The sequence below is a fragment of the Camarhynchus parvulus genome, chromosome 2 (assembly GCF_901933205.1).
Source record: "Camarhynchus parvulus chromosome 2, STF_HiC, whole genome shotgun sequence".
Classification (NCBI taxonomy): Eukaryota; Metazoa; Chordata; class Aves; order Passeriformes; family Thraupidae; genus Camarhynchus; species Camarhynchus parvulus.
Window position 1 is genome coordinate 42,003,329 of NC_044572.1, and position 21,772 is coordinate 42,025,100.

At 38.0% G+C, this 21,772-nt stretch overlaps 1 protein-coding gene across 4 annotated transcripts; it reads right to left on the minus strand.

The window, feature by feature from the left end:
* Positions 1-1,179: 1,179 nt before the first annotated feature.
* Positions 1,180-21,458, minus strand: TCAIM (T cell activation inhibitor, mitochondrial). 4 transcript variants are annotated; one of them, XM_030943285.1, is made up of 12 exons: positions 21,378-21,441; positions 20,796-20,921; positions 19,324-19,399; positions 15,996-16,131; positions 15,304-15,457; positions 14,150-14,396; positions 12,405-12,527; positions 9,675-9,772; positions 7,963-8,054; positions 5,711-5,943; positions 5,072-5,203; positions 1,180-1,714 (listed from the first exon to the last, which is right to left on the minus strand). In XM_030943285.1, the coding sequence occupies exons 3-12, from the start codon at positions 19,350-19,352 to the stop codon at positions 1,489-1,491; spliced, it is 1,470 nt and encodes a 489-aa protein (XP_030799145.1). In that variant the 5' UTR covers positions 19,353-19,399; positions 20,796-20,921; positions 21,378-21,441; the 3' UTR covers positions 1,180-1,488. The 4 variants fall into 4 exon arrangements, with proteins under 4 accessions (XP_030799145.1, XP_030799143.1, XP_030799146.1 ...); XM_030943283.1 differs by lacking the exon at positions 20,796-20,921 and having other exon boundaries at positions 21,378-21,458; XM_030943286.1 differs by lacking the exons at positions 20,796-20,921; positions 21,378-21,441 and adding an exon at positions 21,147-21,208.
* Between the last annotated feature and the right edge of the window lie 314 nt (positions 21,459-21,772).

Genomic DNA, 21,772 nt, shown 5'->3' on the forward strand with positions numbered 1-21,772 from the left:
GAAAAACCCACCTAGTACAGCCTTTTTATTCCCAAAGACACCCTACTTTCCAAGAGCTGAATGAGGGAATTTTGCTGGGCTATAGCTGATGGCATTGGCTGACTTGCTTAGCACAGGTGGGACACAGAGCAGCAGCAGTGCTAAATGGACTGAGGGAGGGCATGTGCCATGGAAGTCAACTACTTGGAAGAAACTGTCAATTGATCTTCAAAACCTCTCCAGGCCTTGCCAGTAAATCCCTGGACTGAAAGCCTGAGGAAGTCACAGCTTCCGTCCAGACATTTTAGAACAGATATTTTTGAGATCACAGTGGGGGTTTTTGCTTTGACATCTTAATAAACAACTTGATACTGAGCCTTCTAACAGGAGAAAACAGAGAACCACACCAATTTCCCAGCTCAATACAAATAAAAATACAAGGCAAGTAAGCATTTGATGATTCCTTTTCTTTTTGCCAGTTATGGTAAATTCAAATCCAGAAATGTTAAGCAGTTGGCCTTTCTCAAATGATATTTTGCTAAGTAGTAATCCAAATACCAAAATGCATCTTGGCATGTATTACAATGAAAAAGTGTTGACATGCATTCACACTTTATTTCATTTTTTTTCAAGGAATAAAGTACCAGTAAGGATCCACGCATTTGCCATACTGCAAACTCCTTGTTCTTACTGACTTGTACTTACTCTTGCAGACAATCCCACACAAATCAGTGCTTCCTTCCCTTAGATGTCACATTACACTACTCAGGGTTTAAGTGTTGTGTATGGGACTTGCAATCTGTTATAGTGTAAGTAAAGAGGATTGTTGGTATTTATGGAGCAAATGCTGGAAAACAAAAAGGACATCTGCTTTAAGGTAACCACAGACAGTATAACTGGCATATTTTGGAATTCTAAGGCAAAAACGTCGGACCAGCATGTGAAATTCTGCTGTAGACTCCAAGTTAATGTACTGCTGTCTTCTGCAAAGGATAAATATTCCAATGTTTTTTCCCTTGTTGTTTTTTTTCCAATTCAGTGATAGGCAGCAATATGAAATGCCAGCATTGCCACCAGATAACTTCTGTACTTCTGCATTCAGTGAACCCCTTAAGATGGTATGTAATGCCTGGCTGGAGTAGCTTTATTTAAGATGGTTTATCTGGTGATATTCATGTATATTAAAGATACACATGCACGTTTTTGCAGACTTGAAATTTAATGTATTTTCAGAATTCACTACAAAAACGGGTTTCACAACTGTAACCATACACTGGGACTCCTACAGTAGTATGGATAATGTACAGATGTCTTTCCCAGGACTACCAATACTGCGCATTGTGCAAATTGTCTAGAACTGCAATCCTTCCTCAGCAGCAGTTGGAAGAAAATTTGTGAGCTGAATACTGATATCAAAATACAGATTTAAATAATTTACTCTTAAAAACATTCATATTTATAACCTCTTACAGAAAATAAAACAATTCATCTGATTATCAGATACATCCCTCAGTTTTTCCAGTTCCAAGGTATACACAGGTCTCCATCCTGCAGCACAGAGTAGAAATGCGAAATGCAAAGGTGCATGCCTTGTAGGTAGGGTAAGGATTCCTCCAGCAGCCTCTTACAACAATCTATCATCTGTGCACTGGAAACACTGGGCTCCTTATACAGCCGATCCAAAGAAAATCTTTCCGTGGAAGTGTTGATTAGCTCCTTCTCTGTAAGCATCATCCTAGCAAAAGGAGACAACACACAGTGACAAACTTACAACTTCATCTCTTAAAACCCCTGCCTTAAAAGAAGCATTTCAATATATATTGAACATATATTAAAACAAGAAATACTGAAATAAGTCGATTAAATTCATGTAAACAAAGGTGTCAATTCATATACAGGTATGCTGCAGCTGAGATTTTTGTGACGTGACTATCAAAGAAATCAGAGTGAACATTCTTCCATGACTATGGGCTCCACATGCCCATGGACTCACATTTCAGAGCCCATGCCCTGACATCGTTTTGCTCACTAAGTAACTGGGAAAAACACAAAAATAAAAATCCTGTGAGGCTCCATTTTTTAATGTAAGGAATGAAAATACTTAAATAACATTGAAAGCTTAGGTTTTAAGCATAAAATCATGTTCATAATTACTCTGTCTTAATTAAACCAGTACTCTGTATGTCATCAAAACCAACAACTGATAGGTACAGTAAATTGATGCATATTAAGTGTGTTAGTAACTTTCCAATTGCAGAACTTTGTTGATGTGTTTGGACTCAATGATCTTAAAAGTCTTTTCCAACCTAAATGATTGTATGAATTTTGAACCCAAAGCTTGCAGATGATTTTTTCCTTCACCCCAGAGAAATAAGACACCACATGCAAACTCAAACTATTCATGAAAAAAGTTAATGTGTAGATTTAATTAAGGCACTGGAGCTGTGACTGATCAACTGATGAAGAGACAAGTTCAGGTTCAGCCAGCCCCACTAGCTTGGGCACTGTGCCACACAAACACAGCTGCACTTCCACGCCAGCCTGGCTGCAGACACAGCTCCACCACTGCCCTAGAGCACAGACCCTGTGCTAGACAGGGGAGGAGCTACAGAGCAGCGGCACCAATGGGATGTGAATCAGCCCAAACTGAGCCCGGACACAGTTACTGACACCATTTGCCTCACATGGAAATGCTACTGTAGGGCCTTGCTACTACTCCCCAGAGCTCAGGATGGGACCTCTGTGGACTAACATGGCACTGAGCACTGCTGAGGCCCAAGAGCCCAGCCCACTGTGGCAGTCAGTGATGAGCTGAGCGAGCGAGTTAACCCAGGGCAAGCCTGTCCTCTCTATGGGCCATTTCCATGCCACCTTCCTGAGTGCATTCCCAAGTACCAAGGCACCAAGCTTTCCAGTTCTGTGAAATCCTAGGCTCCCTTGAAGGAATTCCAGTTAGCTGGAGAACTGCAAGTTTGTTTTCTGTCCCTTCCACAGGGAGGCTTGTACCTTTATCACCACACAAACCTGATACTTTAAAGAAGCATGGGAAGGAGAATCCTGCATTACTAGAAGACTGACATTATCCACACAGATACCAGAACTTTCTAGAGCAGCAGTGTTTGGATTTCCTTGTGCATTCAGCTCAGAATTACAGCCACTCTATGCTGTTTACTGCATGCAAAACACTCAAGTCCATCTGCAGATTACAGCCAGTACACCTCAAAGTATTTTCCTTTATCATACGGCCTTTTAAACCACAACATGAGGCTAAGGAAAATCAGAAGGACATGAGTAAGTCCAAGGAAGCATTAAGTGGAAAATGAGTTTTCAGCTTTGATAAAAGACAAGTAAGAGGAAATGTGACACAGCTACAAAACAAAAGCAGAGGTGATACAGAATGACTGTTCTGTATTTCCTATCACACAAGAACAAAAGAACAACAAATGACATCATCAGGCGCTGGGTATATAAATCACAGATCACCTCCACCCTCTTTCATATACACATGTCATATGTGACTCAAATATGCAATTTGCTGCCATTGGATATTTGGAGCCACAAAATGCAAATTGCCTCAAAAAGTAGTAAGATAATTAAGAGGGGGGAAAATTAAAAGTCTATTGATTGCTATTAACATGAGATAATGTTTTCACCTTCAAGTACTTTCTCAAGTGCAGTAAGACACAAATTGGGAAGGAGTATGGAGTAAAAAACCCACCACATTTTTTGCCCCATGCATAAAGCTTCTCCATAAGCTAATGGATGATGGGGACAGATAGTGTGACTCAGTATAGTTGTTTACTATTTCATACAAACCAGCATCATCCAGCACACAAGATATGCATCTTGGCTCTTACAATCTTGCAACACAGCTGCTTTTACTCTGAGGGCACAGTTTTCCTGGATTGGTGTCTTTATGAAGTGTGGAAGGGCGAGGTTTTTTGGAGAGTGAGTTACCCAAATGCAAATGCATATATTTGCTACTCTCTCATCTCTCCCAAAATCTATAGACAACACTTTCCCAGCTGTCACATGTGGACAGTTCAATAGAGAGCTGTTCAGTAGTTACAATTTATATGGCAAACATTTAACTTCCAAGCTGGACTAGGGTTGTGGCAAAATTCCAACAAATCATGTTTACTGAAGTCCACCTGCAAAACATATCTTTACAAGTAATGAAGTCTTAACAGAGCTAAAATCATAGAGCCTTCAGCAAGACTCATGCCTAAAATAATTTCACAGAAACATATCTGGATCTATACATCATGTATACTGATGACAGTGTGATAGTTCAACAACTCATTAAAAGCTTTCCAAAGCAGAAAAAAGGACTTGCAGTAACAACCTCTGAAATGACAAGTACCACCCACTTACCTGTAACAGTACCTTATTTAAAAACCCCAGTATCTCTACTTCATCCTCAAGGACACATACAGGGTACAAGGTCAAGAACCAAACTCACAGTTCTGATGAGTATTACAGACCATGGCCCTAATATTAAGTATGGTGCTGTGACTCCCTATCATAATCACTTTGTCATCTGTGAGAGAGTACCCACAAGGTGTTTTTCTCATCATTATTCCCCTTTTTTTTTTCTTTGCCTCGTTAGGTACTAATTAATATTTTTCTCAACTGCCTGATCAACAACTAGAAATAATGATTCTCTAGTTGGTCTCAGTTATTTTGAGTTTAGATTTCACTGCTTTTTTGTCACATTTTAATTAACATTAATAAAAATTGTTCCTTTTCTTACTCATTAAGAAGGTGTTTTCCACCTTTTCTTCGAGGACATAATTGTAAAAACAATTATGCAATTTTGTCTTGTAAGCAAAGATATTTTACTTCTGAATGATGTACAATTGTCTCTACAAAGGTGAAAGAGGGTATTTTCTAATAACTGTTTGCATTCACTAATGCTGTAATTCTTTACTTAGTAAAGCTGATGGGTAAAGATTTATTTTAGAAACAAAAGGGTTTTTTTCAGCAAAAGAGTATGAATACATTTTTAAAAATTCTCCTCCTTTTCCAAATAAAAAACAGGACATGCAAAGATTTTAAAGAGCTAAGTGTATCAAGTCACATGAACACTTACTCCTCCTTTCTTTTCAAATTCTCTCTTGCTTCCTGTGCTTTGGCAAAAATAAACCATTGAAGAGCTGCTGGATCACAGATTGTTGGGATCATAAAGTGTCCAAGTTCATGTAGGCTTGGCGCATATCTGTCACTAATGAAACACAATGGAAGTAAAGAACAAGGGATAATTTTTTAATGCAACTATTTATATAAATTACTTTCAGAAAAAAAATCTAGAGATACAAGAATATAAGTTAATCACAATCAGAATAATTGGTAAAAAGTTATCCAGTTTGGTTCATGAGAATGGAGAAATATAGTCGGTTATGCTTTTTTAAAATTACATTTCAAAAGGAGCTGACAATAATACTCAAAAAATAAAAACACCATCATGACAGCACAAAACTTTTGATTTAACACTCTAAACTAGACAGAATTGAGTCCAACTTGAATAAAACTAAGCAGGATTTTCTTCAATCTGATTCCTTCTTAACCCACAAAAATGCACTTAAAACCTTCAGGAACAAAAAGACTTTGACATAATGAAAATCTGAGATTATATCGCTTTTCTTCTCCGTGAGAGCAATAAGCAGTGTAACAAAAAAAAAGAAAAGAGTAAAAGTTCTAAAAGAAATCAACCTTCCCTGCCAATACATACCTTTCCAGAATCATTTGCAAGCCTCGCAGACTGCGAGGATGAAAAGGTAATCTGCTGTCACGTAGTTTATTATAGAAAGAGTTCAGAGTCTCAAAGTACTCTTCTAGAGTGAAGAGAGGCTGCAGTTCTTCAATGTATATTACTTGGATGCCTCCCAGAAGTTGGCTTATCCGATCTTCCAAAAGCAGCAGCCTTTTTTGAAGCTTATAATAATTTGGCAGTCTCTCAAAAATCTGTGCATACACATGAATGAACATTTTCTATGTTACAGAGCTTAAAAGTTAGTTTTAATAAATTAAAAAAAATAACAAGAAACCATAAAAGAGACACTTAACAATGCAAACATGGAACCAGAGGGGAAAAAAATTACAATCAAAGAATACCACAGGTAAGAAATATCAAGTATATATGTTTTGAGACAAGATATACTCCAACAAGCTTTTAAGTATTTTCTGTATTTATAACATAAAGGTACCAAAAGGATGTAAAAACATGGATGAATATCCTCTATATACTCAAAAATTAATAGTCTCAGATAAAAAAAATATATATAATCTGATGCCTATATAAAACATTTATCACCACAGTTATAGTGGTAGAGCTATTCCTCATACAGTAGTCACTACCTACCATCTACCCTGTTGATATTATTTTAAGTAGCTTTTCATACAAAAAAGAAAAAGATGCTGCTGCAACAAGTCAAGTGATTTCAGACCTATCTCTTTAGAAACTCAGGAGAACAGTAGAATAGACAGTAGATAGTTCTGACAGCAGAGTCAGAACAGCTTTTGGCACAATAAAATTTGGTTCAGCGTTTGCATTTTTAACAGAGAAAACCAGCAAAAATCCTTTAAATATTGTAGCTCTGACCAAGCATTCTAGAGACTGACTTGGACAGTATTCTACTGCTTCCTTCTTCTAGTAATTAGGATCAAAAAGTAATAGCACTTAGGACGGCTTTCTAAAATGAGGTAGAATTGGACAAATATGCTCTCTAGAAACTGACTCACCAACCTCATCAAGATTTTCACTGACTTTCTGTGTAACATTTCACATAATCTGCACTGCATTTCAAAATAAAAAGCCTCTGATTTCAGGTTCAAATATATACCACTCTTTTGTCTTCCCAAGCAAATACCATCACTACAACTAACTACACACATTGTTCCATCTGCATGTCATTTTGTGTGGCTTTATGATGCCTTTGGAAAAACCTGCAGCAAAGGTTAGAGAGATGAAGCATTTATCTTTTCAAGAAGTCAGTGTCTATTTTAGTATAATCAGAACACTTCTATTGCAATGACTATCAACACTCTCAAATCTCAGAAAGTTTTCTATTAAATTCTCATTTCTCAGTTTAAGTTCTTAGTAAATTGTTCACACTAACAAGCCATGGTTTGTTTTCCCCTCCTCAGTGAAACATATATAGGGAAAAATTCAAAGCATCACCAAATATAGAAGATCAAGTGTTAACTTTTCATGTTATTCACTGACTGGAATACAGAAATAGAATATTCTGGTATTCTAGCAGGGTGAAATTTCCAACTATGAAATTCCACCAATAATCCCCTTTATGAAGAAATATTTTTGATAGAATTATGAGTAATGTTTCAGTAACCAAGATTAAAGAAAAATTCCTCAAGTGACATGTTTATATTGCAACATATTTAGTTTTTGGTCCTTTGCATATGATGCTATCATTTAGGATGTCAGAAAGCTTATAAACTCTGAACTCTACACAAGCAGCAGCAGAATTTACATAGTCACTAAAGATAAAATTCTGTAACATCCACATTAGCTACCTAAAAGAATAAAATGGAGCGACAGGGTTGGTTAGAGTCATTGACTGAAATTATCAGTTCACATCTCCCTTTAAATCTCATATTTACAAAAGATTGGAATAAAAATCCATTAGCTCTTCATGGGAATAAGCTCTTTATGATCACAAAGTATTCTGCCAGGGCTCACTGTACAGACTGGAACAGTGCATAACAAATTAGTTTTCTTTATCTCTCATCAGAAGTAATACTGACTTACTAATGAAAGCAAAGATCTAGCAAAGACTGTTGTTAGTAACAGCACACACAGGATTTAATTTCAAATGCAGTGTACACCATTATGCTAAATGCGCTAGCTAAGTGTTTGCTTTACAACACTCATTGGTTATCTGCACCTATTAATATTTTTTGTTTATAGTTTAAAAAAGGATGTCACAACAAGGGGCATTTTCATTCGATTTGAAATCTTCTTACTTTGGTCCAGTGATGGTGAACATCCATGGTCCCCAGCATTATGTGACCTGCTGCACTCATACCCGAGCGGTCTGTAAATACCACCGTGCGTCCTAGAGATTGAACAAAGCTCTTTACTAATTTGGCTTACTGCAACCATTCCTACAATTACTGAAGACTTAACCAGGCTGCTAACATGTCACAAGAAATGTATTTCTGCAGCACAAATGCATGTGAGTAGGTGCTTCTGTTATTCTTCAAATTTTGAAAGGTTCCTGAAAAGTCCAGTTTAAGAATTTTTTTCATACAAACCTAACCCAGCATTTGCCTTCTCTCTGTTTGAACTTGATAGACTTTTATTTAATTGGGCTTTTTTCTTATGACTGCTTTTAAAATATGAGAAAATCTCATCAGACAGGACATTCAAAGAATCTGTATAAATCATGTATAAAGTCGGAAATGCACACTATATACTTGAAGCATATGCAAATTAAAAGTTGCTAAAATAATTATGAGTAAGGGCATTCAACCCTATTTCTGAACTCTCAGGAACATGCAAGCTGTAAGAAACACTTGCACATTATGTTTTCATTCTTTTTTAAAATAGAGACAACATAAAGCGCCAATTCTAGGTGGATTTTTAGGGGGATAAATCAGTTTTGAGTGTATGTTTTTTTAAGTTGAGTACAAAGATCTTCAAGAAGTCTTTAGGGTAAAAGCACCGGCAACTATCAAAATAAGCTTCCATAAGTCTTCAGTGTGATGTATTAATCTACAAGACAAGGCTTAGTAGAAGCTCTTGCTCTTAGAAATCAGTGTTCAGAAATCCTAAAGAAAGAGCAACACTGACTTCAAGGCATCTAATCCATCCTTGTACCCTAAGGCCACATCAACTGTACTTGTATAGTTACTGATAGGTATTTATCCAGTGCATTACTAAATATCTTCAAAAATGGAGACTACATCAGGTTCACAAGACAGACTTCTGCAATGCTTTCTATCTTTAGTATGCTCAGGAAAAGAAACTAATTTGAAATCTGATACAATTTAAAAACTACTACTCATTGTCTTTCCCACTCTGTCTTCTGGCAAAGGACTAGCTGAACCTCAAATGAAAGCCACTCAAAACTGAGTATCTGCAGACAGGCATAAAATGTGGAATTACAATTAGAGGAAACAGCTACTGCCACAGGTCAAACAGCTGTATGAGAAGAATGGTAGGTCAGGTTTACAGAATATTTTAGTTTTTCCTGAGAAAATACTGACTTTCATATAGCTATTTTATGGAACTCATGAGAAAAGAAAGCAAGTAGCATTTAAGGTATTCTAGTAAATCATCGCTAGGCTAGAGACCTACTCACATTTTTGACTTGAATATACCATGGGCAACAATCTGTTGCTAACTCAATCCTTTGAGAGGTTCAGTTTAGATTTTTTACTTTCATTGCTAATATCAAGCCTAGTGCCTTTAACAGACTCCACTTGCATATCTTAAGAAGTAAACTAGAAGCTGAGTGCAGTCAATCAATTCTAAGGAAAGGTCACTTTAAAAAATACCCAGTAGCTTTAAATGGAAGTTCTTACCAGCTTTTCAGTAAGCCTGACAAGTTTGTTTTTGCAGTTATCAAAAGTATCATTTGTAAAAAGAAGTAGAGCTCTGTTGTCACAGGAGACCCATGCTCATTTCTGAATCAATACTATATTAGGATATATGAAACAAGCAACAGAAATACCTTTAACATTCTCTAATATTTCAGGTCGCTGTTGGACCAAGCGACCCAGACTGTGTAGCTGGCTACAGCGGTGAGCAATGCCCCAGCTTCTCTGCCACCTAAATAAAAATGTAATTGAAAGCATTTAATCCTCAATATTATTAAAAAAAAAAGTTACAGAAGTTGAGATGCAACTCAAAGCCTTGTAACACAAGCAAAATAGCACCCCAACAGTAATAAAAGCAACGGCTACCCAGAAGCTGTCCATGTCATATGCTATTCGAACTGATAAAAAGCCTAAATAAAATTCCAGTGTTTCTTAAAGGGAGTCCCAAAAAAACAAATAAAGAAAACCAACACCAGGAAAAATAAATATAAATATAAAACCAGACAGAACTTGTAAATCTCTCCCCCAGAAAGAAGAGGGTTAGTAAGAGAACAGCACCAGAGAGCCCAGTATTTGGTTTGGTCATGGACCATGCAGTTTGTTTGGACACTGTGTAATGCTTGTCCAGAGGAGCAAATACAGTATGTAAGGATATTTATTGTCTTTTCTTTTTTTTTTTTTTTTGGTACCTAGCCCAAAACATTATCACAATTCCAATGGAAAGCTGCTATGTATTATTCATATTTTACAGTGGAGTAATTTTTGTTAAATCATACAAGAGCCAGGTGTTACCTTGCTGGCTTTAATACACATAGTTTTGACTTTTTTGTCCATCACAGAGCGATGAGACTGATTGCTAAGCAAATTTCAAAAAGTATCTAAATTGTGAAGTCCCAGTGTATTGGAAAAATACACCTTTTACAGACTATTAAATAAAACCATCTCAAAGTGGAAAATTCCCATTCCTTTATTGTACTGCGTCTGCCTGGAATTGAGTTAATTTTCTTCATAACACTCATATTTTATATTTTATTAATAGTGATCATAACACACCAATATTTTGGCTATTGTGCAGCGCTGGCACAGTGTCCAGGTCTTTACTTTTTCCTCCCACCCTGCCCCCCACCATCAGGAAGTAGGCTGGGGTGGACAAGACGCTGGGAGGGGACACAGCCAGGCTGGGTGACTCCTACTAAAACCAAAGGGATATTCCAGACCATATGTCATGTTCAACAATAAATGCTGATTGAAAGAAGGAAGGGGTACCCTTATGGTTATGGTGTTTTCCTCCTCCAGCAGGCATTACACATGCTGAGCCCCAACTGCCCAGAAGTGGCTAAACACCTGCCCATCAATGGGGAACAGAGAATTAATTTCTCCTTTTGCTTTGCTTGAACTCACAGTTTTGCTTCATTTCAGCTATTAAACTTCTACCTTAATCCACAAATTTTCTTGCTTGTGCTCTTCCTATTCTCCTCCTCCTTCCATTGGGGGTGTATGAATGAACAAGTGGTTGCGTGGGTACTCAGCTGCTGGCTGGGGTCACCCACAACATCTCATTTAGGAAAACCTAACTGGCAAAACCTCACTCTTTGGGTTGCAGAGAATGGCACTATGCCACAGTACTTGTGAGGCAATTTAATCAAATACAAGTAATTCAAACAATTATTTACTGTTACCTAGCAATATCACTTTGCTTTCAGCAGCATCAGACCGGAGCAGAAACAGGTGGCCATTTCTTCATCTGTCCTAAACTTATACACAGAATAACGCCAGTGACCCTGCTGTTTTTCAGATCTCTGTGAACACTAGCACAAGGCTCCAGAACCACAGGTCATAGTGTCCTATTAAGATACTGACTTGCCAGATTTCCAACACTCACATTCTTTTCTGATTTAAAACAATGTAACTCGTGGAAGATAAATAACTCTTCATGGAACACAATTTTAATGTATTTTAGAAGTACAAACTATTTACAAAAATTAATATAGGCCATGAATAAAATCAAACCTATGTGTTTAATACTGAAGACTGTTTCAGAATGTTAAAAACCCTCACCACAGAACAGATACAGAGCATTAGAAATTGTGTTCAAAAAACCTGGCTTCAGCTTAAAGGAAACCAGGGTCTTTTGCAGGGTGAAAGTACAAAAGCATGATTTTAGAAGCTCCAGTGCTCCTTCCTGGTTAAAAAAATAGAACCTAACAGACCTAATAGAACAGACTAGCCCTTGAAATAAGTTTATTTTTCCATTTTTGAATACCTTCACTGCCACTTTCCCCACCCTGAATATCTCATTTCACAACATCCTCACTAAAAGGCACAAAAATTAAAAAAGGATCGCAAATTATTTTCTGGAAAATATTCTGAAGTCTCAAGATCTGTAACTGCACTCAGATCTTCCAAACAAAGCAATCTCCTCCTCCGGAGAGTGAGAAACTAAACACTACAAGAAAGAACATTTTTATTAAGCATTCACAGGATGTCATTAGGTACCATGTGCAAAGTTGCACTTCACTGCTGGTCTGGTTACCTTTGTAGATAGTAACTTGATTTTAGGAAATGCAATTTTAACCTGCAAAACATCCAAACTAACACATACACATCAGTTCTATTTCTGTGCTTGCCTCAACTGCAGCCTATGTTTTCAGTTACAAATAGGAGGTCTCTCAGAGCAGATTGCAACAGGAAACTTTTGTCCCAGTAGAACACTTCTAGAAATTTACTCAGTGCAGTAACACTTCTTCATAAATGAAATATAGCTGTTTTGCTGAAATAAGCTTTTAAAGTTCATGGCAGAGTATTAGACAACACTTCCTTGCTTTGACTATCTTAATCCAAGTTCAAGTGATCTAATTAATTACCTGATATCTGAGAGCTGGAGTTCATGAGAAAGTTCAATTTTTAAACGTTCTAATTCTTTCCTAAGTGGCAAACTCTTTTTCAGCTTCTTTACTGCACTTGCTTCATTATCATCTAGCCAGGACCTGAAAGAGGAGGAAAAATACTCAACAGTAGAAGCATGCTGCTGTATGATTTATCATGTAAGCAGTACAGGCAACTCAATTCTTACTGATAATGTTTCAAGTTAAATTATCAGGTAAAGTGATTTTTTAAAAATAGAGAAGATGAAATTGCTAAATGTTGCACCTTAAGATATCTACAAAGGAAACCCTGGCACTTAATATCTTTGGAGGGGCCTAACAAATCTAACAATCAAAATCACTGACAGTTCAAACTGTAAGACTTGGATGTATGTGTAAAAGGCATAAAACAACAGATCACTGTGACTTCAGGGGAGACCTTCAGAACTCTGTGACTTAATTTAAGGAGTTTCCACATATGTGCCTTTAAAAAACCCAAAACAATCCCAAACAAACCAAGACCTAACAAAAAAACCCCAAAGTGATCATAGTAGACTATCAAATATGGGAGGTGGTACTAAAGGGCTAAGTTAGGTAACTTTTACAGAGCTGACATAAACATAGATTAAACAGGTCAAAGTTTTATAGTTTTTTTGCCAATAATCACAACCAGACAAACATGACTCTCTGAGTACATCTAAAATTTCAGTAGGTAATTTTGTTTCTAGGAAAAGGTTACTATTTAAGAGATTTAGCCTTTTTTCATAGTATAAATTAATTTTCATACTCTAACTTTTGCAAACAAACAGTTGCACTCTCATTTGTATTTGAAGAAAAAAAATTCAAACTCAAGTAAAAAGGAAGGCCTGATGCCAGCTGTCTATGTATTAAAAGAAGACTGTTAATACATAACTGTCTGTGGCATTCCTTGTAAATGTGTAAAAATAAGTAAAAATATTCTCTAGCATGTTAAATCTCAGTTAAGTGCTTTATAATTGTGTATTTTAAAGTAGTTTTATTTGTGAGTTGGTATGCAGGACAAGGGGCATACTTTGCTCTGAAGATCCTTCCAGCACAGTTCTGCATTCATTTCAAATGGCTGTTAAATCTCATTGTTACAAAAAGTTTTTCAAGGCCCCAAAATGTGAATGTGTCCCAAAATGAGCACAAATTTTTTTAAACTACCAACTTTACTACAAAACATGCTACATGTAATGCAAGTTCAGCATTTATAACTACATTGACTTAAATATTCAAGTTTTTCTGCTGAACAACAAATGAGAAGCACAACACTAACATATAGTGTTAACATGCATATTAAAACCTTTTAACCGTAGTTTTCATGTATTATCCCTCAACAGAATGTGACAATGAAATAAGAACCATGAAGTTAACAGCCATATAGGTTTGTGTTACAGAAGTCCTGTAAGAGGTAAGGAGCTATTTGGAGCAAGTGGGGCCCCTGTCTCTTTTTGAACTGCCACCAATATTTCATAAATCTGAAAAACTAGATTGACCAAACATGACTGCTGGGCAAAGAGACAAGAATGCTTCAGCTTTGCTGGCACTGTAGTTATTCCAGGAGCTCATCTGAACTCTAATTATAACAAGGATGGCAAAATTACATATTGGACAATAACGTTTTGTATTGTTCAGAATGTTTATTGCCTACCTTTAAAAATTTCAGCATTAGAATAAGACCAATTTAGGTTTCAAAATTTCAGTTCAATGAAAGCATTACATACAGTAAAGTTGTTTCCACTCTCTGGGCTTGCTCTAGTTCCTCCTCAGGATCCTTGAATCCAGTAAATGAATAGTAAGTCTTATCCCACTTGATAGGTCTGTTCACTGTGCTTTTTGCTTCCTTGTGGAGCTGAGAGTTCACATTCAAACTCTGAACATGCTCTGTAGATAGACTGCAGGAGTTGAGAATATCTAGTACTGTGCTCAGGAGATCCCTAGTATGTAACGTAAAACTGACTGCTCGAAACCCTGTAAAAAACATGTATTATTTAATTAAAATTATTTTAAACACATTCCCATTTATTTCCTCTTACAGAAGAAGGTAAACAAGGCACAGGTAGTTGGAAATTATGATTACACTGTTATTTCAATACTCACTGCAAAATTCACGTGCAGTTTAACTATGTCCCATCACTTAGCTACTGGGCCTAATTTCCCTAATCAGAAAGTAAGCTTTTGACTCAAGAGCAGAAGACAGGTTCCAGTTCAAATGTTACGTTAAGGAGACCAGACATAACCCTACCATTTTCTTGAAAAACAGCAGGATTTTATTTTCTAGCATGAGGGTGTCTCACAATTTGCTTACGTGTTTGGACTGTCAGGATACAGAATGTAAAACTCTTCTGTTAGGTAAGGCATATTGGTACTGGAGACAAACTGCAGAGTAAAGTTAATCAAAGGAAACATTCCAAATTTGGCAATATTTTTTGTAGTCTCAAAGATAAGAGACAATTAAGTAAATTGAAACTTCAGATATCATACAGCTTCTGCTTAGAGAGTAAGTTCCTACTGATTCTACAAGTGCCCTGACATTGTGTACTACACATGAACTGCAATGAAGACAAGAACCCAACTGTTGCTCCAGTTAAACATGGCAATGGTATTAAAAGCAGAAATATGATCATTTACATCCACCTTTTTTACTTCCTTATACTGTAACTTGACCTCAGGGCTGTAATGTCTCATTCTTTCAAGGCTTTTTAAAGCTTAAGATGTTTAATTACTTGGGATGGTCCCACCTGCCTGATCTAATACAGATTTTCATGGTTTGACAGGATTTTATCCAGTTGAAAAGTCGGTATGACTGCACAAGGCTAAGCAATGGTCTGAAGGAATTTAAATACAGGAAGATACATTCTACACGATATAAAAGCACCTGAAGCACTGAAGGATTCCTGAACATTAGAAGAGTTTGGTTCTCTTTCTCTTACATAAAAAGTAAGCTGCGTCGGCTTAAAGGAACGAAATCCTGGTTTCTGTAGGTTCTCCAAGTAGCCATTTAGCCTCTTCAGAGAGTTTTCATTTACTTCCTGGTTTAAAACAAAAACAAACAAAAATCACAGATTATTAATTTGGGCATTTTTCATCTAACCCTTTTTAATCTTACATGCAGAATTAGGTTTCACAAAATGTCAGTTGCTTTTAACAAGTACTAATATGGCTCATATTCTGACCATTTATAATTACCTTGCATGAATAAATTTGTATGGTGAACATACTTGTATATTTGTGTACATTCCAAAACCCACTGGCTTTCAAGTTTAAAGAAATTAATTGATTCAAATACAATGCACAGCATTTGAAAGGGATAAAGGAAAATGTATTATAAATTCACCTGGAAGGATTCAGTATTTTCTTTATAACAATTAGAAAATATGATTAACAAATATGGGACTTTCAAGGGACCTATCCCTGCTAAAAAATACAGAAGTGCATCTTGTTGTTCTCTGGTACCAACCATAATTAAATCTAACATTAATTTTCTCTCTCTGACAGCAGGAAAACTAGAAAATTTCCATCCTTGATACATGAAATATTTACAAAAAAAGCATACTAAAGTATTTTTACCCTCTCTTTGGGATGCTGGCCAAAGAAATCTGGATGTACAGCAAAATAGAAAGGTCTGAGAGCATTGATGGCATCGGCACCTGACAAAGTTCTTGACTGAAGAGCGTACTGCAGCAATATCTTGTCCAGACACAACCTAACAAAGTAGTAAAATGTTTATGTATGATGTTAGCAATCAAATGACAAACTGATACAATTACACTAAAATGCGATAGAATGGAGTAAACATTTATAGTTGCAAGTATAATAACTTAAAGCTGCAGAATTTAAATTAGGAGTCTGAATTCTGGATCTTTCCCCTTGGGATTAACAAAGCGGTGTTTTGACAGTGCCAATCCCATGGGTTTGAGGAATGGTGGATGCTAATGGTTGAATAGGATACGTAAATAAGTACAGAAACTTCTCTCTCCTTTCTCAAATATGCCTCAAATAAGAAATCCCAGTCAAGTATAGTTCAAACTAGAAATACTGGCTTTAGTGCTATTTTTTGTAGACATTGCTGAAGCTGCTCTAAAAAGCTAACCTTTACATACCTCTGAACCTCCAAGGTAAAAAGCCAAACCCAGTATTTTTCAAGCAGTGCCAAAAGAATATTAAATTTTACCCAGGAATAATAATCACAATTCAGTGCAAAAAAGTTCTGCATTAGTTTCTAAGCTCCATACTTCTGTCCATTAAAAAAATTACCTACTTTCCTGAGCATACTCTTTTATAGAAAACATCAAGTAAAAAGACAATACTTTTTGCACTTTCATCTTCACTGAATTACAAGAAACCAGGACTAAAAGAAATTTAATGGTAGGAGAAAGATTGTTTTACCTAAGATCAGAAGGAAAATTTAAGTTGAAGAAATTCCAGGAAGTTCAGAGAGTTCAAATTATAGGATGCCTGCAATTATGTAGAAATTAAACAACAGTTCTGTAACAAGCACATTTGTGTTACAGAAGACTGAAATGGAAAGAAAAATCACCAAAATATCCTGCCATAGCTCAAAGCTTCACGTTTAGCAAACTAAGAAGCAAGAGAGCATACATAAAAGCAGCAAGAAAATGTGAATTGGGAGATATACAATAGGTTTCTCCTGATTTCACAAGCTACAAATTGATCAGGCCAATTCTGGTGATTAACATTCATTTTAGTTTGCAATCAGAAGGGCAGAAACTCTGCTCTGTCAGTGCAGTTTCACTCCTCACAGTATCACCCAAACTGGAACTCCCAAATAGGAAAAATATCACAGATTGCAGACAAAGCTGCTTCCAACTCACACGAAAATAATAATTTTATTAATAATAGTTAGCAGGACCGTTTTACAGAGATGTATTTATCCAGCATCCTAGATCAAATAATCATCCCGGACACAAGACACATGAGACCTTCCCAACTGCTATCATTAATTTAAAAAAATTAAAACTCCCCAAATTTGTGCTCAGACAATAAGCAGAATGCTTTATTTTGGAAAATAATAAGTGATAATATTTGAGTTGTCAAGCAGAAGCAGTGACTCTTACTTTACCTTTTTTTCTGTCAACCTTCCGAGCTCTTCAATTAGAAACATGAAAGCAGTGAAGACTAATTTTTTCTGCCTAAGTGGTGGGCAAATATTTAATTAGCAAATCTTAAAAGTCCGCTTGCTGAAAACAGAGGTTATTGTAGGAAAGTGGGACAAAAACCTCATGATGTAAGAAGGCCGGTGGAATTCCAAATCTGCTATGACTTAAAAACAATTTTCATGCATGTAGATGAAATATAAGATTTAAAAAAAGCTACAATATATCACTGGCAAACACTTCTACCTCCTTGTTGGCTGCATCTCAGAGACTCTAACACTAAAAGTAGTCATCACTACAGCCCATGATCCCACTCAAAACAGCAGGAGATGGTGAAGTACCACAGCAATATAATATTATTAGGGAGAGTGAAAGCTCTTAATGACAAAATCATGCTACAGTCGCCAGTGATGCAGGAAAAACATCTCTACTAGACTAGGCAAGACAGGCAGTAAAGCACTCTGGATAAAAGTCCACTTGGTCATATGCTTTACTGGTTTGGATCTGGAAGCACCAAAATAATTGTCTTGTTGACAAAAAAAAAAGTTAATTTTTCTCTTTTTTCGGGTAGCAAGTGGACACAAAACAGTAAAAGGAAAAAAATATCTCCAGCAAAGAAAAACAGTAAACTAAGCAGTTACCCTTCTGATTGCAGTTGACTGACATGCAAGAAATTCACATCCTCCTAGACCAAGGTGCTAGGAGGAAGAGTAGCTCAGTTCTCTGTTCACCTTATTTGTACACCATTTCCCACATCCACTCTCAAGCTACACTGCATGATGTTTCCAACAGTTCAGAAAGAAAATTCAACATAGCTGGAAACCATTAATAATACTTCTGAGTTTATTAATCATAAGTTCCATCTGTTATTCTAGATGAAAAATGGCCAAGTATGGCTAACTTTAGTTCCCTTGTTTTGTATCTAAACAACACTGTCATGCTAGAAGGAAGGCTTAGGATTCCAGCCAAAAGTCTATTTTGAACTTGCTTAAAAGAGAAATGCTCAAAGGCCAAAATTAGTCTGCATGACAGAAGGAAGAATTCATTCACTGAAGGTGAAAGACAGAACTCTGAGGCATCTTTCAACTGTAGTGATGAAATAAGTGAATTAAAATGGATTTAGAGGGAGAAAATACAAGAAAGATGTTTATGGCTTCACTCACAAGGAGCAAAGATTGTTCCAAGAGCTTCATTTAGATCTGAAGCGCAGAGAAAGGCTTCGTATTAAAATCAAGGTCACAACCACTTTGAGGGCAGCGTCTCTACTTCATGAAAGACATGAAACACAATCTCTACTAGAACACATGAGGCAATCATACTCCAAGACTGATTTAATTTGTTGGTTTAATAATTCCCTTCAACTTCCTTTTTCTTCACATCTCTCCAAAGTTCAACTTTTTGGCGTATATCTGTGGCACTGAAAAGCTCTGTTAAATTAAGTTCATAGTTACAGATGTATTCACACATTTTGAAGCACTGAGCTTTAATAACTCAATAATGCAGTAATATGTTGGATATCATATTCATATTTCTCATAATTAAGCCATTTAAAAACCCTTGTTTTGTTGAGAGCCTTTTTAATGTCTCACTTGAGGACAGGCATATGGCTTTGAAGGATTTTCAACTGTGGATGCTCTGCTGAAAGCTCCAAGCTGTAAAGATGAGAATGTCAAAGAAATAAGCATGAAACAAAAGTACCAAACCAGTTTCACAAATATGCAAATCATAAGCAAACACTGAAACATATGTTAAAGGTAAATTAGGTCAGTAACATGCCGTACCTTCTCACGGTTCTCAAGCAGCAAAACATTTCAGCAACTTAATGGTTGAGCCAAATTTCAGCCATCCACTATCTCACTTAAAAAACAGGAGAAAATAAAAAAAAAAAACTTTTAGAAATGGACATGGTATTTCCCCCTTTTACTTGCCAATGCACTTTCTAAATTTTGGGTGATAACTTCTAAAGTCACAATAGTAATATAAAATTGAGCAAGCACACATAAAACCTAAAGCTGTTTGTAAGAATGCTTTCAGTTTCCTAACAATATGAGTCTTGCCAATATTATGAGTTGTTACAGTATCTTGATTTGAGAATGACCATTTAAAGGTACTCCAGTTACGGAAAAAGAACTAAGAATTTAAAAACCAGCCAAACAGAAGCTTTCTTTAAGCACTAACACAAGTAAGTTTTTACTAAGTCCTACACCCAAACAAATATTAATACTTTAAACACAAGTGCCAAATACTTTATGGGAGGGTAATATGAAACCAGAGGGAAAATCACTGTCATACAGCAATGCCTGGGATTCTTAATCAAAGGTTTGCTGACATTTATAAAAATAAATTAGCAATTCTTACCAGTAACTTAGGCAATTCTTACCAATAACTTATGCACTAGGCAACTGTAGGCCAGAGTTTGCCAACAGCAGACAAATCACTTGGCATGTCAAACTGCAAATACACACCTAATTATTAGGGATTATGATGTAAGCTCCCTATTGGCAATGCTTTCTAAGCATTTTTTTTTAAATACACTTTGCACTTATCAAAATAACATGCCTGTTATATATGCTGTTTTAAAGAACCTGAGATGAACAACTATCAGAGAAACATCATCTCTATTCCAATACAGAATGACACTTCCTATGCCTACTTTGTAAAACATTTGAAGTTTCAGAAGCGCATATTACTAGTACCGATATATTTAACCAAGAACCTAAATTTTCACTAGAGGCAGACAGTGGGAGGAAAAAAATACACTGAGCTAAAATATCCCCAAAACATTTGGTAATTTTTGTCTTCTGATTTTCAGATAGGTAGGCAAAACAGTATCCCTGTCATTTTTACTGTCTGTAACAAGAGTCCTAATCATAAATTAAGTTAAATACATTAACAAGCTCTCTGGTCATAAAACAGTTTTCCCTCACTGTAATTTCAGCTTCGGGCATCTGGGCAGAGGATGGAAAAAACTCAACAATCTCACTTAATCCGCAGTGACGCTTTATATAACCAGACAAAACCATCGTTGTTTCTTGCTTTAAACGCTCTATTAACTGCTTGGAAATTGGTACACGGCTTAGCTGAAAAACAAAACCTCCTGGGTTTGGCAAAGCTTCACCTGCACCTCACCTCAAAGACAAACGCGCTGAAACATAACGAATGTGAATTATGTCGCAGAAGCCTTTGGCACCCCGACGTGTCCCATCGCTGCCACCCCCCGCTCAGCCCGCTGCTGTCTGTCTCAGGTGTTTACCTACACTTGAGGCAGCACGGAGACAACAGCGCGAAAAGCAACAAGATGACAGCGCTCAGAAAATAAGCTCGGGTGAACGTGACTCGCTCACTGCTTGGAAGGGAACCAGCTGCGGCGCTCCGAGCACTAATAATTTAAAGCACCGAAAACAGAGCCCTGTTAGAATTCGCGTTAAGATCCGCTAAAGGCAAGGTCTTCCCAGAGGGCGGCAGAGCTGACCGCGATCCGGCTCTCGGGCCTTTCGCACCCTCGGGCACAAGACACGGGACAAGGAGCCGCCGATGCCGGGCCGGGCCGGGCCGAACCGAGCTAAGCCCAGACCCGGGGCCGCGCGTGCCCGCGCGCACGTACCGCCACCTGCAGCCGCCGGCTCCCACCCCACCGGCGGTCACCGAGCGACGCGGCCCGGCCCGGCTTCAAAGCAGACACCCCCCACACACCGCCCGGGCTCGGCCTCGCACCGTCCTCCGGCCGCCGTCCGAGCGGACCCCCCGCACAGGTGGGCGGTGGGCCGCGCTGCCTTCGCGCATGCCCTCCCCTCGCGGAGAGGCGCGCCGAGGGCCCCCGCCCGGCCCCGCTTACCGCCCAGGCCGGACGGCGACCGCCGGGGCTCGGCCCCATCGCCCCCGCCGACGGCCCCGGAGGGGCGGGTCCGGGGATTCCCGCCGGGGGCGGGGCCGGCGCGCGCTTGCGCTCCCGCCCCCTGGCGGCTCCTCCGCTGAGCGGCCGCTCGGGGCGGGCGGGGCTCCCCGCCCCCCGCCCGGGCCCGCCCCCGGCGCCGGGCGCGCGCCCCGCAGGCCCCGCCCCTCAGGGGCGCCTGAGGGAAGCGACCCCTTCCCACTGCTGAGGCTGCTGCGCCCGTCAGTCCGGCTACGTCTGCGGCGGTTCCTCACGGATAGAGAAAATACGGGATAACCCGACACGGGAAAACCCCGACAGAAGGAATGCCTGTCCTTTTGCTGAGGGGATGGGAGCAA